The sequence below is a fragment of the Pelophylax lessonae genome (assembly GCF_965119305.1).
Source record: "Pelophylax lessonae genome assembly, chromosome: 6".
NCBI lineage: Eukaryota > Metazoa > Chordata > Amphibia > Anura > Ranidae > Pelophylax > Pelophylax lessonae.
The window spans coordinates 179,571,921-179,584,224 of record NC_138773.1 but is presented as its reverse complement, the minus strand read 5'-3'; the positions used below and the strand labels follow the sequence as shown (position 1 = coordinate 179,584,224).

At 41.8% G+C, this 12,304-nt stretch overlaps 1 protein-coding gene across 1 annotated transcript in view; it reads left to right on the top strand.

Moving 5' to 3' along the window:
• Positions 1-12,304, top strand: part of WDR75 (WD repeat domain 75) — a 108,711-nt gene that overhangs the window by 30,270 nt on the left and 66,137 nt on the right. Inside the window, exons 10-11 of the mRNA XM_082260715.1 lie at positions 8,057-8,116; positions 8,848-8,963. Coding sequence (XP_082116841.1) covers positions 8,057-8,116; positions 8,848-8,963 — 176 coding nt within the window. The remainder of the gene's footprint in view (positions 1-8,056; positions 8,117-8,847; positions 8,964-12,304) is intronic.

The following is a 12,304-nucleotide window of genomic DNA, read 5'->3' as shown; positions in this document are numbered from 1 at the left end:
GTCCAAGAAGCACATTCAGGCGTTCTAGGAGCATAAATACACATAAAACTTTCTTACTACCTATCACACTTTTCAAGGCCCTAGAGCACCAATACAATGGAAAAGTCCACAAAATGACCCCATTTTGGAAAGCAAACACTCCAACGTATATTCTATGAGGCATTATGGGTCGTTTGAACATATCATTTTTTTCCACAGGTTTTTGGAAAATGTGGGAAAAAAATGAAAACTTTTTTTTTTTACACAAAGTTGTCAATTTATAGGATATTCCTAACACATAGCATGTACACAGCAAAAATGACACCCCAAAATACATTCTGCCACTCCTCCTGAGTATGGCAATACCACATGTGTGAGACTTTTTCACAGCCTAGCCATATAGAGGGGCCTAACATCCAAGGAGCATCATCATGCATCCTAGCCACTTGCCTAGGCCTATTTTTGACATTTGGTGTTTACAAGCTAAAATCAGTTGTTTTGCTAGAAAACTGCTTAGAACCCCCAAACATCATATATTTTTTTTTAGCAGAGACCCTAGAGAATAAAATGGAGATTATTGCAATATTTTTTATCACACCGTATTTGCGTAGCGGTCTTCCAAACGCAATTTTTTTGGAAAAAATTCACTTTTTTTAATTAAAAAATAAGAAACCAGTAAAGTTAGCCCAATTTTTTTCCATAATGTGAAAGATAATGTTACGCCGAGTAAATAGATACCCAACATGCCATGTTTCAAAATTGCGCACGCTCACGGAATGGTGACAAACTTTGGTACTTAAAAATCCCCATAGGCGACAATTTAAAAATTTCTACAGGTTGCCATCTTTGAGTTACAGAGGAGGTCTAGGGCTCAAATTATTCCCCTTGCTCTAACGATCGCGGCGATACCTCACATGTGTGGTTTGAACACCGTTTACATATGTGGGCGGGGTTTCTGTATGCATTCGCTTCTGCGCGCGAGCTAACGGGGACAGGGCGCTTTAATTTTTTTTTTTTTTTTTTACTATTTATTTTATTTATTATTTTTTATTTTTACACCGTTTAAAAAAAAAAAAAAAAAAAATTGATCATTTTTATTTCTATTAAAAGAAATGTAAATATTCCTCGTAATAGAAATAGGCACGACAGGACCTCTTTTTTGTGAGATCTGGGGTCAAAAAGTCCTCAGATCTCACAAGTACACTAAAAGATATAAAAAAAAAAAAAAAATAATTATAATATAAAATGAAAAAAAAAAAAAAAAAAGGACCTTTTAAACCGGTTGCTAGGCAACAACATTTTCCGTAGCTCCGGTCCTCCAAGACCATAGAGTCAAGTGAGGGCAAGCTTGCCCTCACTCGACATCCTGTCTGTGAGGATTCGGGACCGGATCGTTTTTTCCGCTGCCGGCGGGTCCGGTAAGCGGGGAAAAGGACCGGAACGCGTCGGGAGGGGGGGGGCGCCTCTTCCGCCATCCCGGAAGGGTGATCCCACGGCGAATCCGCCGCTGGGACCACCCTTATCGGAAAGCCAACCGTCCACCGTTTAAAAAAATACCAGGGTTATGGCAGCTATCTGCTGCCATAACACCGGTATTTAGGTTTAAACGGAGGACGTATATAAACCTTTTTGGACTTGGACATGGTGGCTGTATGAAGGGTGACAGGTACTCGGGTACTTTGTTGGGCAGGTGACAGGTACTCTGGTACTGATGAGCAGGTGGCAGGTACTCGGGTACTCCGATAGGCAGGCGACAGGTACTCGGGTACTCTGATGGGCAGGTGACAGGTACTGATGAGTAGTACTCACTGACTGATAGGTGATACTGTACTGATGGGTACTGATGATCAGTACTGATACGTGATAGGTACTGATGAGTACTGATGAGTAGTGATGGGTACTGATGAGCAGGCGGCAAGTACTTGGGTACTTCAGGCGTCAGGTACTCTGATGAGCAGGTGGAAGGTACTCGGGTACTCTGATGGGTAGGTGACAGGTACTCAGGTACTCTGATGACGGGTACTCCGTTGACAGGTACTCAAAGTACCCGAGTACCTGTCATCCGAGTACCCGAGTACCTGTCAGAGTACCCGAGTACCCGTCATCAGAGTACCCGAGTACCTGTCGTCAGAGTACCCGAGTACCTGTCGTCAGAGTACCCGAGTACCTGTCGTCAGAGTACCCGAGTACCTGTCGTCAGAGTACCTGTCGTCAGAGTACCCGTCGTCAGAGTACCCGTCGTCAGAGTACCCGTCGTCAGAGTACCCGAGTACCTGTCGTCAGAGTACCCGAGTACCTGTCGTCAGAGTACCCGAGTACCTGTCGTCAGAGTACCCGAGTACCTGTCGTCAGAGTACCCGAGTACCTGTCGTCAGAGTACCCGAGTACCTGTCGCCCGAGTACCCGAGTACCTGTCGCCCGAGTACCTGTCGTCAGAGTACCCGAGTACCTGTCGTCAGAGTACCCGAGTACCTGTCGTCAGAGTACCCGAGTACCTGTCGTCAGAGTACCCGAGTACCTGTCGTCAGAGTACCCGAGTACCTGTCGTCAGAGTACCCGAGTACCTGTCGTCAGAGTACCCGAGTACCTGTCGTCAGAGTACCCGAGTACCTGTCGTCAGAGTACCCGAGTACCTGTCGTCAGAGTACCCGAGTACCTGTCGTCAGAGTACCCGAGTACCTGTCGTCAGAGTACCCGAGTACCTGTCGTCAGAGTACCCGAGTACCTGTCGTCAGAGTACCCGAGTACCTGTCGTCAGAGTACCCGAGTACCTGTCGTCAGAGTACCCGAGTACCTGTCGTCAGAGTACCCGAGTACCTGTCGTCAGAGTACCCGAGTACCTGTCGTCAGAGTACCCGAGTACCTGTCGTCAGAGTACCCGAGTACCTGTCGTCAGAGTACCCGAGTACCTGTCGTCAGAGTACCCGAGTACCTGTCGTCAGAGTACCCGAGTACCTGTCACCAGCCCGTCAGAGTACCCGAGTACCTGTCACCAGCCCGTCAGAGTACCCGAGTACCTGTCATCTGAGTACCTGATGGGCTGGTGACAGGTACTCGGGTACTTTGATGGGCTAGTGACAGGTGCTCTTTATTGGGGGGGGGGCAATCAGTGTGTTTGGGGTGCACTATGATTGGTAACTAGCTGTTACCACACTCTCTTCCTCACACAGGATCAGTGTGTGAGGAGGAGAACACGGTGACAGCTAGTTACCGTGTTCTCTGTTGACATTTGTGACCGGCTGTGATTGGACACAGCCGGTCACGTGGTAAAGAGCCAATTTCATTGGCTCTTTACCTAGATCGGGGATCGACTCTGTCCGAGGGACGAGCCTCGTCCCCGATCGCTGCTCTGCGCGCCCCCGGGGGCGCGCATTGCAGAGAGAACGAGCGGCTCGTGCTGGAGCCGCTCATGTGATCGGCTGTGATTGACACAGCCGATCACATGGTAAACAGCCAATTTCTATTGGCTGTTTACCTTGATCAGGGATGGGCTATGTCCGAGGGACGAGCCTCATCCCTGATCGCGCCGCTGCGCGCCGCCGGGGGCGCGCAGTAGCAGCTAGAACGGGCCGACGTCATATGACGGCGGCCCGGATCTAGACAACCACTTTGCCGACGTCATTTTACATGACTCGGTATGGAAGTGGTTAATAGCTGATTGAAGCTTGTTTTGGCACCAATTCAAGCAAGAGCATTTCGCTAGCTCTGGATCAGACCTGCACATTGTTCAGGAGAACTTTTGACAATAACTTTTTTTTCAAAACTGCTTCAGTTCAGACATTTTTGTAGAATTGTGGTGTGAACTTCTCTCTTGAGGTTATTCCACAGCATCTCTGTGGAGTTAAAGCGTAACTTTACCCAACAACTTGATAAAAAAATAATGTTCTTTAGCAAGGAACATACATTCCACATTAATAATTATGCTACCAAAATTAGTGTAAGCTGTGAATTTCCTCCAGCATTGCTCCTGTTTCTTCTTACTGGAGGCTGCCCTTTTGCTGAAGCCCTGAGCAGCAGTAAATCTTTAGTCTTTCAGCAGGTCATCCTTTACATTTTTGGCAAGTTTGTAGAGTAGGGTGAGACACTATTGTTCCTGAATTTTAAACTGTATAGCGCTGATTTTTAAATGATTTATATAGCTATACCTACAGAAGGGGCCAGGCTGAATTGAAATTAAATCAGAAAAGTTCCACTTTAAAGTTTAAGCTAGCATTGGGCCACTCCAAAAGGCGCATTTATTTATTTTTTTCTGAAGCCAGTCTGTTGGATTTATTTTGATGCTTAAGGTCATTGTCCTGCTTCATTACCCAACTTATAATAAGCTTCAGCTGGCGAACAGCCACCCTGACATCCTGTAGGATAGTTTAGTAAACTTGGAAATTCACTCCCCCCCCCCCCCCCCCCCTCGATGTTGGCAAGTGGTCCAGGCCCTGAGACAGCAAAGCAAGCCCAAATCATAATGTTCCCTCCACTATACTTTGCTTTTGGGATGTTTTGATGTTGGTAAGCTGCTTCCTTCTTGTGCCATACATAGTGCGGAGTATTCTTCCAGAACTATTTAACTTTGTTTCATCAATCCACCAAACATTTTCCCAGTAGCTTTGCAGTTTGCCAAATTTCAGACGTAAAGCAATGTTTTTTTTTTTTTTTCGTGGCCTTCTGTCAGACACCCTGTCTGTTCAAAGAATTATATATGGTACTCATGAACAGGGATTTTTGCCAGTTCCAGTGATGTCTTCAAGCCTTTAGAAGGAGTTCTTCTCAGAGATGTATAGTAACTAAGTAGAACTACTTCACTACTGTACTTAAGTACGGAAAGGCGGTATCTGTACTTTCCTAGAGTAGAATTTTTTTTCTCCTACTTCCACTTTTACTTCACTACATTTTTTTGATTTCAATACTTCTACTCCGATATTTTTTTTTTGTGCTGCATAGTTACTCGTTACTATTATAAAAATGACCACTGCCAGAACAGTAGATGGCAGGTTTCATGAAGCTCAAAAAAAATGTATAATGTCATGTGTACTTTTGACTTTTGACTTCTTTCTTTAATAACTACATAACACAGTACTTGTACTTTTACTTTCAGTACTTGAGTAGCAAATTTTTTTCAAAAACTACTGGTACTTTTACTTTCAGTACTTGAGTAGCAACATTTTTAAAAAAACTACTTGCAATACTTAAGTACAAAAAATGTTGAATACTTTAGTACTTCTACTCAAGTCACTTTTTGATCGAGCACTTGTACTTTTACTCAAGTATGGGTTTTGAGTACTTTATACAACTCTGGTTCTTCTTTAGCTCATTGAGTATCCTGCATTGTGCCTCGGCAATCATCTTGGATGGATGCCCACTTCTAGGAAGAGTAGCCACAGTACTAAACTGTCTACATTTATGGACAATTGGTCTGACTGATGGTTGCGTAAACACTTTGATTGCTTTGTAACCCTTTCCAGTTTTATGCAGATCAACTCTTGATCGTATGTCTTCAGAGAGCTCTTTTTTTGCGAGGCATAGTTACATCAGCTTGTGCCTCTTATGAATCGCCATCTTAAAATGTTTTTAGTGTCTTTTCTCAATCAAAGTAGCTGTAAACGACACCTTCATACGCATTTTGTAATAAAGTCTATATGTTCACTTACTATTTCATCCTGCACTGTAAATGTTTAATAGGTGTGTTCAATAAAGACAGGAACATTTTAAATTGAGAGCGTGTAAGGAATCAGCGCTAGATGTCTATAATTGGTGAACCATAACAAATCACTGATAGAGATATAGAAACCTATAAATTCTAGATGAGAACAATAATATATGCACAATAATAACGCAATAAGATGAAGTATAAAGTGCAGTGGCAGTGATCAATAAAGTGCTCTTGTGTTAGATAAAAATAGGAAAAAGTGCTAATAGGTGATTGGTACAGGTGGTGATCCTCCTATCACAATATAAATAGGTGCTAAAGTGGCGATGAAGTGTTCAATGCCCATTCAAGTAGAAAAAAATATAAAAAGGAACTAATAATAAACTGCAACTAAAATTGCTTAATAATGAAGTGATAAAAAGCTGCAAATTAAGTTGCACGGTGATTATCTATATACCAAAATCAAGTACAGGTGAACATATCAAAAAGATATTCCAATGAAATTAAATGATTAGAACAGGAAGTGCCTAATATCCAATAAATAAATAAATAGATGTGGAAAAATATAATCGCATAAAATCGCAAAGTGCCAAAAATGTGCAAAAAATGCAAAATTGCAATAAAAAAGTAGATAAAAGTTCATATGTGCTATATACTTATACTATATACTTTATACTTCATCTTATTGCGTTATTATTGTGCATATATTATTATTGTTCTCATCTAGAATTTATATGTTTCTATCAGGGATTTGTTATGGTTCACCAATTATAGACATCTAGCGCTGATTCCTTACACTCTCTCAATTTGGTTAGTATGTGGTGACACTACTGAATTAGCTGCTGATATTCTGGTGCTCCATTATACTTTATTTCTTCTTTGTTGCTATTTCCACACTCCTTTACCTCATTGGTAGCGCTTAGGTTCATTCCTTTTTTATTGTATTCAACATTTAAATTGTGTGTTATCAACTTAAGCACATTGTGTTTGTCTATTGCTGTGACTTCGATCTATGAGGATAAGATCACATTTTATGGCAAATAGAAAACCAGTTAATTCCAAGGGGTTCAAATACTTTCTTGCAACTGTATATTTCATATTCTTATTTGATAAGTTGAACTTCTACTCTATATGTGGATTTATGTGAAATATTTATTTTGATCATTAGTCATTGCTCATTTTGCGCATAGTTGAGCACTTTTGATTCTTACATTTTAGAAGTGCTCTATTTTTATTTATCCAAAAAAAAAAAAAAAAAGATTCTCTACATTTCCTGGATATGGTTCAGGCCAACCCAGTGGGCTGAACAACAAAAAAAAAAAAATGGAAAGATTGCTATACTAACCCAAGTGATGTTAGTGCATCTATCTCCCCCTCTGTGCGTTTGTGTTCTGACAGGAGAACAGCCATTGGCTGTGAGCGGTAATTGCAGGCTGGTTTTTTAGAATGTCCCTTCATCAAATGCCAATTAGACCGGCTTCTGTCAGAAAGACAGCTGTACAGACCACTGACCAAATGTCGGCTGGTTTCTGTATAACCAGCCTATATTAAGCTCATGTGTACCCAACCTTACTCTTTTTTTCATCCTGGATGGACCCCCAGAAGGGTGCTCTGGCTTCTTCCACCATTTCAAGGTGGCTCAGGCAGACCATCATCCAAGTATTAGTCTCAAAGATGGCTTTCCACCCATTTCTGTCACACTAGATCATGGGTTATTCAGCATCAAGCAACTGTTTTTTTGTTTTGTAGGATTTTTTTTTTTGCCAGATTTCCGAGGTTGTCACCTGGTCTTCTGTTCATGCATTCTCTAAGTGGTGATATGCCTCGTTTCCACTGAGCGGTTCGGGTCGGGTCGGTTCGGTACGGTACGCTAATTTGAGTGTTTCCATTATGAAAGTGGCCCATACAACAGAACCAAACCGCACCATTCCTGGTCCTGCTTCAGATGTAGGGCCATAGGAAATGGTACGGTTAGGGCGGAGCTACTGGCGTCACACGATGGAGTCCACTGATTGGCGGACAGGAAACCATCAATGCTCACGTTGCAAAACAAACACCTCATTTGGTGTGAACCCTGCATGGTCCCTGGTGGCCCGACTTGCAGTGGAAACGCTCACCTGAATAGGCCAGACCATTATAACCCTTCCAAACTGTACCGACCCAAACCGTTCCGCTCAGTGGAAACGAGGCATTAGGTAGATATTTTGGCCTCCTTTTTGATGGCAGCTGCCAGCAACTTATGTATGCTGGTAGTAGGAAGGGTTATCTGGGGGTGGCCTACAGTTGGTTTTGTTTTTTTGCCATTGTCCAATTCTCCTATAGGCGGCAGGAACACCCAAGTTTAAAGACTTCCCTTGTCCCTCAATGTGCTCCTAGAAAGGGCTTTTACAGAAAATCCTAAAAAAAAAATCACAACATTTTTTTTTCTTTCAACAGAGATAACAATTATTGATGTGGGTTTAAAAGCAACAGGGATCATCCAAGGACTAGTAAAAGGTATGCTTTCATCATTTAGAGTCCATATGTGTGCAAAAACAATATATGTATTTCAAGTGAATATAAACCCAAGCAGCAAAAATGTAATATACAAAAATCTGCATCTGTGGGGGGTGGAGAAAGAATAATCTTCTACTCACCTTTCCTCTGACTTCGGGGTGCAGGAAAGTCATCCATCTCTAACAAGATTCCAGGAAATGCTGAGTACTCCAAATCTTGCGAGAGGACACTACAGCTCAGGGCTGAAAGTACCTTCTTAAAGAACTCCACATTTCCCAGATTTTGCTGGTAGTAGGATGATGTCACCCTTGCCAAGGTGCAGTGGGCAGAAGCCAGGGGGAATGGTTGGTATTCTGTGCTTTTTTTATTTTGTTTGTTTTCTAACACTTTTTAACAACATTATTTCATGCAAAGTCCACTATAAACATGAAGCATAAGTACTCTGTCTGTAAAATTGTGTTGTAGATCTGCTTTTCTCCCAACATTTAACCTACAACGTGACTTTCTTGTTTAAAATTTCCTGCTGCTTGTGATAATCTTCCATTTTCAAACTTGGACTTCCTTTCTGTCACCTGTAGGTAACATCTACACAAATCTTTCCTTGTTTCTATACAGAAAGGAGTGGAGTTTCATTAAGCTTAAGTTGTAATGCTTTGTTGCAATAATTTTTGCAGATGTTGTGGCTAGCCATTTAAACTTGATCATTTGTTATACTGTAAATTTTCTTTCAGCCACGAATGTAAAGACTGGATTGATTTTTGACCCTAGAAGCAAAGCTCTTGTTCTCAACGGTAAACCGGGTCATCTTCAATTTTATTCCCTTCATGATGACAAACAGCTCTTTAATGTAAGTTTTATAGTAGGATAAGTTCAATCAACATCACTCATTCAATATAACCCCATTCATATCCCTCCTTTTGTATCTATATTCAGCTATTTTTTTGTGCAGTTTAAACAGGGGGCTTCTGGGCATGAATTTTACTATTGATCTTACCGGCCACCACTGCATCCTCTCCATAGCACCGTGACAGGTCATCTGATCACCCTATGTGGTCCTGGACAGGCAGTGCTGGTGTAATCGCATGAAATGGGTAGAGAGGTCAGCTGCATACTGCAAAAGAGTGTATTGAGGTAGTGAAGTAGATACACCTTTGCAATCACATTTTTGAGCACGGTTTCAGATGGACACAAGCTTACTGTAAATGTGGCTGTTTTTTGCACCTATAGTTGACATTTTTGATGCTTTACAGTAAACCCCCCTCCATTGCGGGGGTTACGTTTCGGACCCAGCCGCAAAAATCCGTGAAATAGAAAAACCCTATTAAAATGCATTGTAGGCATGTTTTTTTTACTGTCACTGTACGTGTAAAAGCATTTTAAGGTCTTTAAACACACTTTTAAAACAATAGAAACTGATTTAAACACAAAAGATACTAAGAGACAGAGCAAGAGCTATGGTAAACACAAAAATATTTAATTTTTAATGATTTATATAGTAAAATAACATTACAAAAAAAACCACAATATACCGGAACCGCAAAAACTGAACCGCGATGGAGCGGGGGTTTACTGTATACATAAATTGATATATTGTGATATCAATTTGAACTTATATGTGGTTCGTATCAGCCTTTTTCAACCAGGGTGCCTTGAGGTTTCTTCAGCGGTGCCTTGGCAAAATGCCAAATATATATATATATATATATATATATATATATATATACAGTATCTCACAAAAGTGAGTGCAACCCTCACATTTTTGTAAATATTTTATTACATCTTTTCATGTGACAACACTGAAGAAATGACACTTTGCTACAATGTAAAGTAGTGAGTGTACAGCTTGTATAACAGTGTCAATTTGCTGTCACCTCAAAATAACTCAACACACAGCCATTAATGTCTAAACCGCTGGCAACAAAAGTGAGTACACCCCTAAGTAAAAATATCCAAATTGGGCCCAATTAGCCATTTTTCCTCCCCGGTGTCATGTGACTTGTTAGTATTACAAGATCTCAGGTGTGAATGGGGAGCGGGTGTGTTAAATTTGGTGTTATCGCTCTCTCATACTGGTCACTGGAAGTTCAAAATGGAACCTCATGGCAAAGAACTCTCTGAGGATCTGAAAAAATGAATTATTGCTCTGCATAAGGATGGTCTAGGCCATAATAAGATTGCTAAGACCCTAAAACTGAGATGCAGCACGGTCGCCAAGACCATACAGTGGTTTAACAGGACAGGTTCCACTCAGAACAGGCCTCGTCATGGTTGACCAAATAGGTTGAGTGCACGTGCTCAGCATCATATCCAGAGGTTGCCTTTGGGAAATAGACTTATGAGTGCTGCCAGCATTGCTTCAGAGACTGAAGAGGTGGGGGGGTCAACCTGTCAGTGCTCAGGCCATACACTGCATCAAATTGCTCTGCATGGCTGTCGTTCCAGAAGGAAGCCTCTTCTAAAGATCATGCACAAAGCCCACAGTTGGCTGAAGACAAGCAGACTAAGGACATGGGTTACTGGAACCATATCCTGTGGTCTGATGAGACCAAGATAAACTTATTTGGTTCAGATGGTGTCAAGCGTGTGTGACCGGCAACCAGGTGAGAAGTGCAAAGACAAGTGTGTCTTGCCTACAGTCAAGCATGGTGGTGGGAGTGTCATGGGCTGGGGCTGCATGAGTTCTGCCAATATTGGGGAGCCTACAGTTCATTGAGGGAACCATGAATGCCAACATGTACTGTCACATACTGAAGCAGAGCATGATCCCCTCCCTGCAGGGATTGGGCCACAGGGCAGTATTTCAACATAACGACCCCAAACACACCTTCAAGACGACCACTGCCTTGCTTAAGAAGCTGAGGGTAAAGATGATGTACTGCCCAAGCATGTCTCCAGACCTAGACCCTATTGAACATCTGTCGGGCATCCTCAAATGGAAGGTGGAGGATCGCAAAGTCTGACATCAACCAGCTCCTCATGGAGGAGTGGAAGAGGACTGCAGTGGCAACCTGTGAGGCTCTGGTGAACTCCATGCCCAAGAGGGTTAAGGCAGTGCTGGAAAATAATGGTGGCCACACAAAATATTGACACTTTGGGCCCAGATTGGACATTTTGACTTGGGGGTGTACTCACTTTTGTTTCCAACAATTTAGATATTAATGGCTGTGTGTTGTTATTTTGAGTGTACAGCAAATTTACACCGTTATACAAATTGTACACTCACTACTTTACATTGTAGCAAAGTGTAATTTTTTCAGTGTTGTCACATGAAAAGATATAATAAAATATTTACAAAAATGTCAGGGGTGTACTCACTTTTGTGAGATATGAGATAGAGAGTGTGTATATACATACATACATACATACATACATACATACATACAATATATATATATTCACAGTACTCCCCTCACATTTTTGTAAATGTTTTATTATATCTTTTCATTTGACAACACTGAAGAAATGACCCTTTGCTACAATGTAAAGTAGTGAGTGTACAGCTTTTCTAACGAGTCGCATGACACCGGGGAGGGAAAATGGCTAATTGGGCCCAATTTGGACATTTCCACTTAGGGGTGTACTCACTTTTGTGTGTGTGTGTATGTGTGTATGTATGTATGTATGTATGTATGTATGTATGTATGTGTTTTTTTTTTTTTTTTATATATATATATATGTGTGTGTGTGTGTGTGTGTGTGTGTGTGCTTTGTGACATGGTGCATTATCCTGCTGGAAGTAGCCTTCAGAAGGTGGGTACACTGTAGTCATAAAGGGATGGACATGGTCGGCAACAATACTCAGGTAGGCTGTGGCATTTAAACAATGCTCAATTGGTGCCAAGGGGCCCAAAGTCTGCCAAGAAAATATCCCCCAAACAATTGCACCAGCCTGAAAGTTTGATGCGAGGCAGGATGGATCTATGCTTTTATGTTACTGATGCCAAATTCTGACCCTACCATTTGAATGTCGCCGCTGAAATCGAGACTCATCAGACCAGGCGACATTTTTCCAATCTTCTTTTGTCCAATTTGGTAAGCCTGTGCAACTTGAAGCCTCAGTTTCCTGTTCTTAGCAGACAGGAGCGGTACCCTGTGAGGTCTTTGCTGCTGTAACACATCTGCTTCAAGGTTGGTTGTGTTGTGAGATGGTATTCTGCATAACTTGGTTGTAATGAGTAATTATTTGAG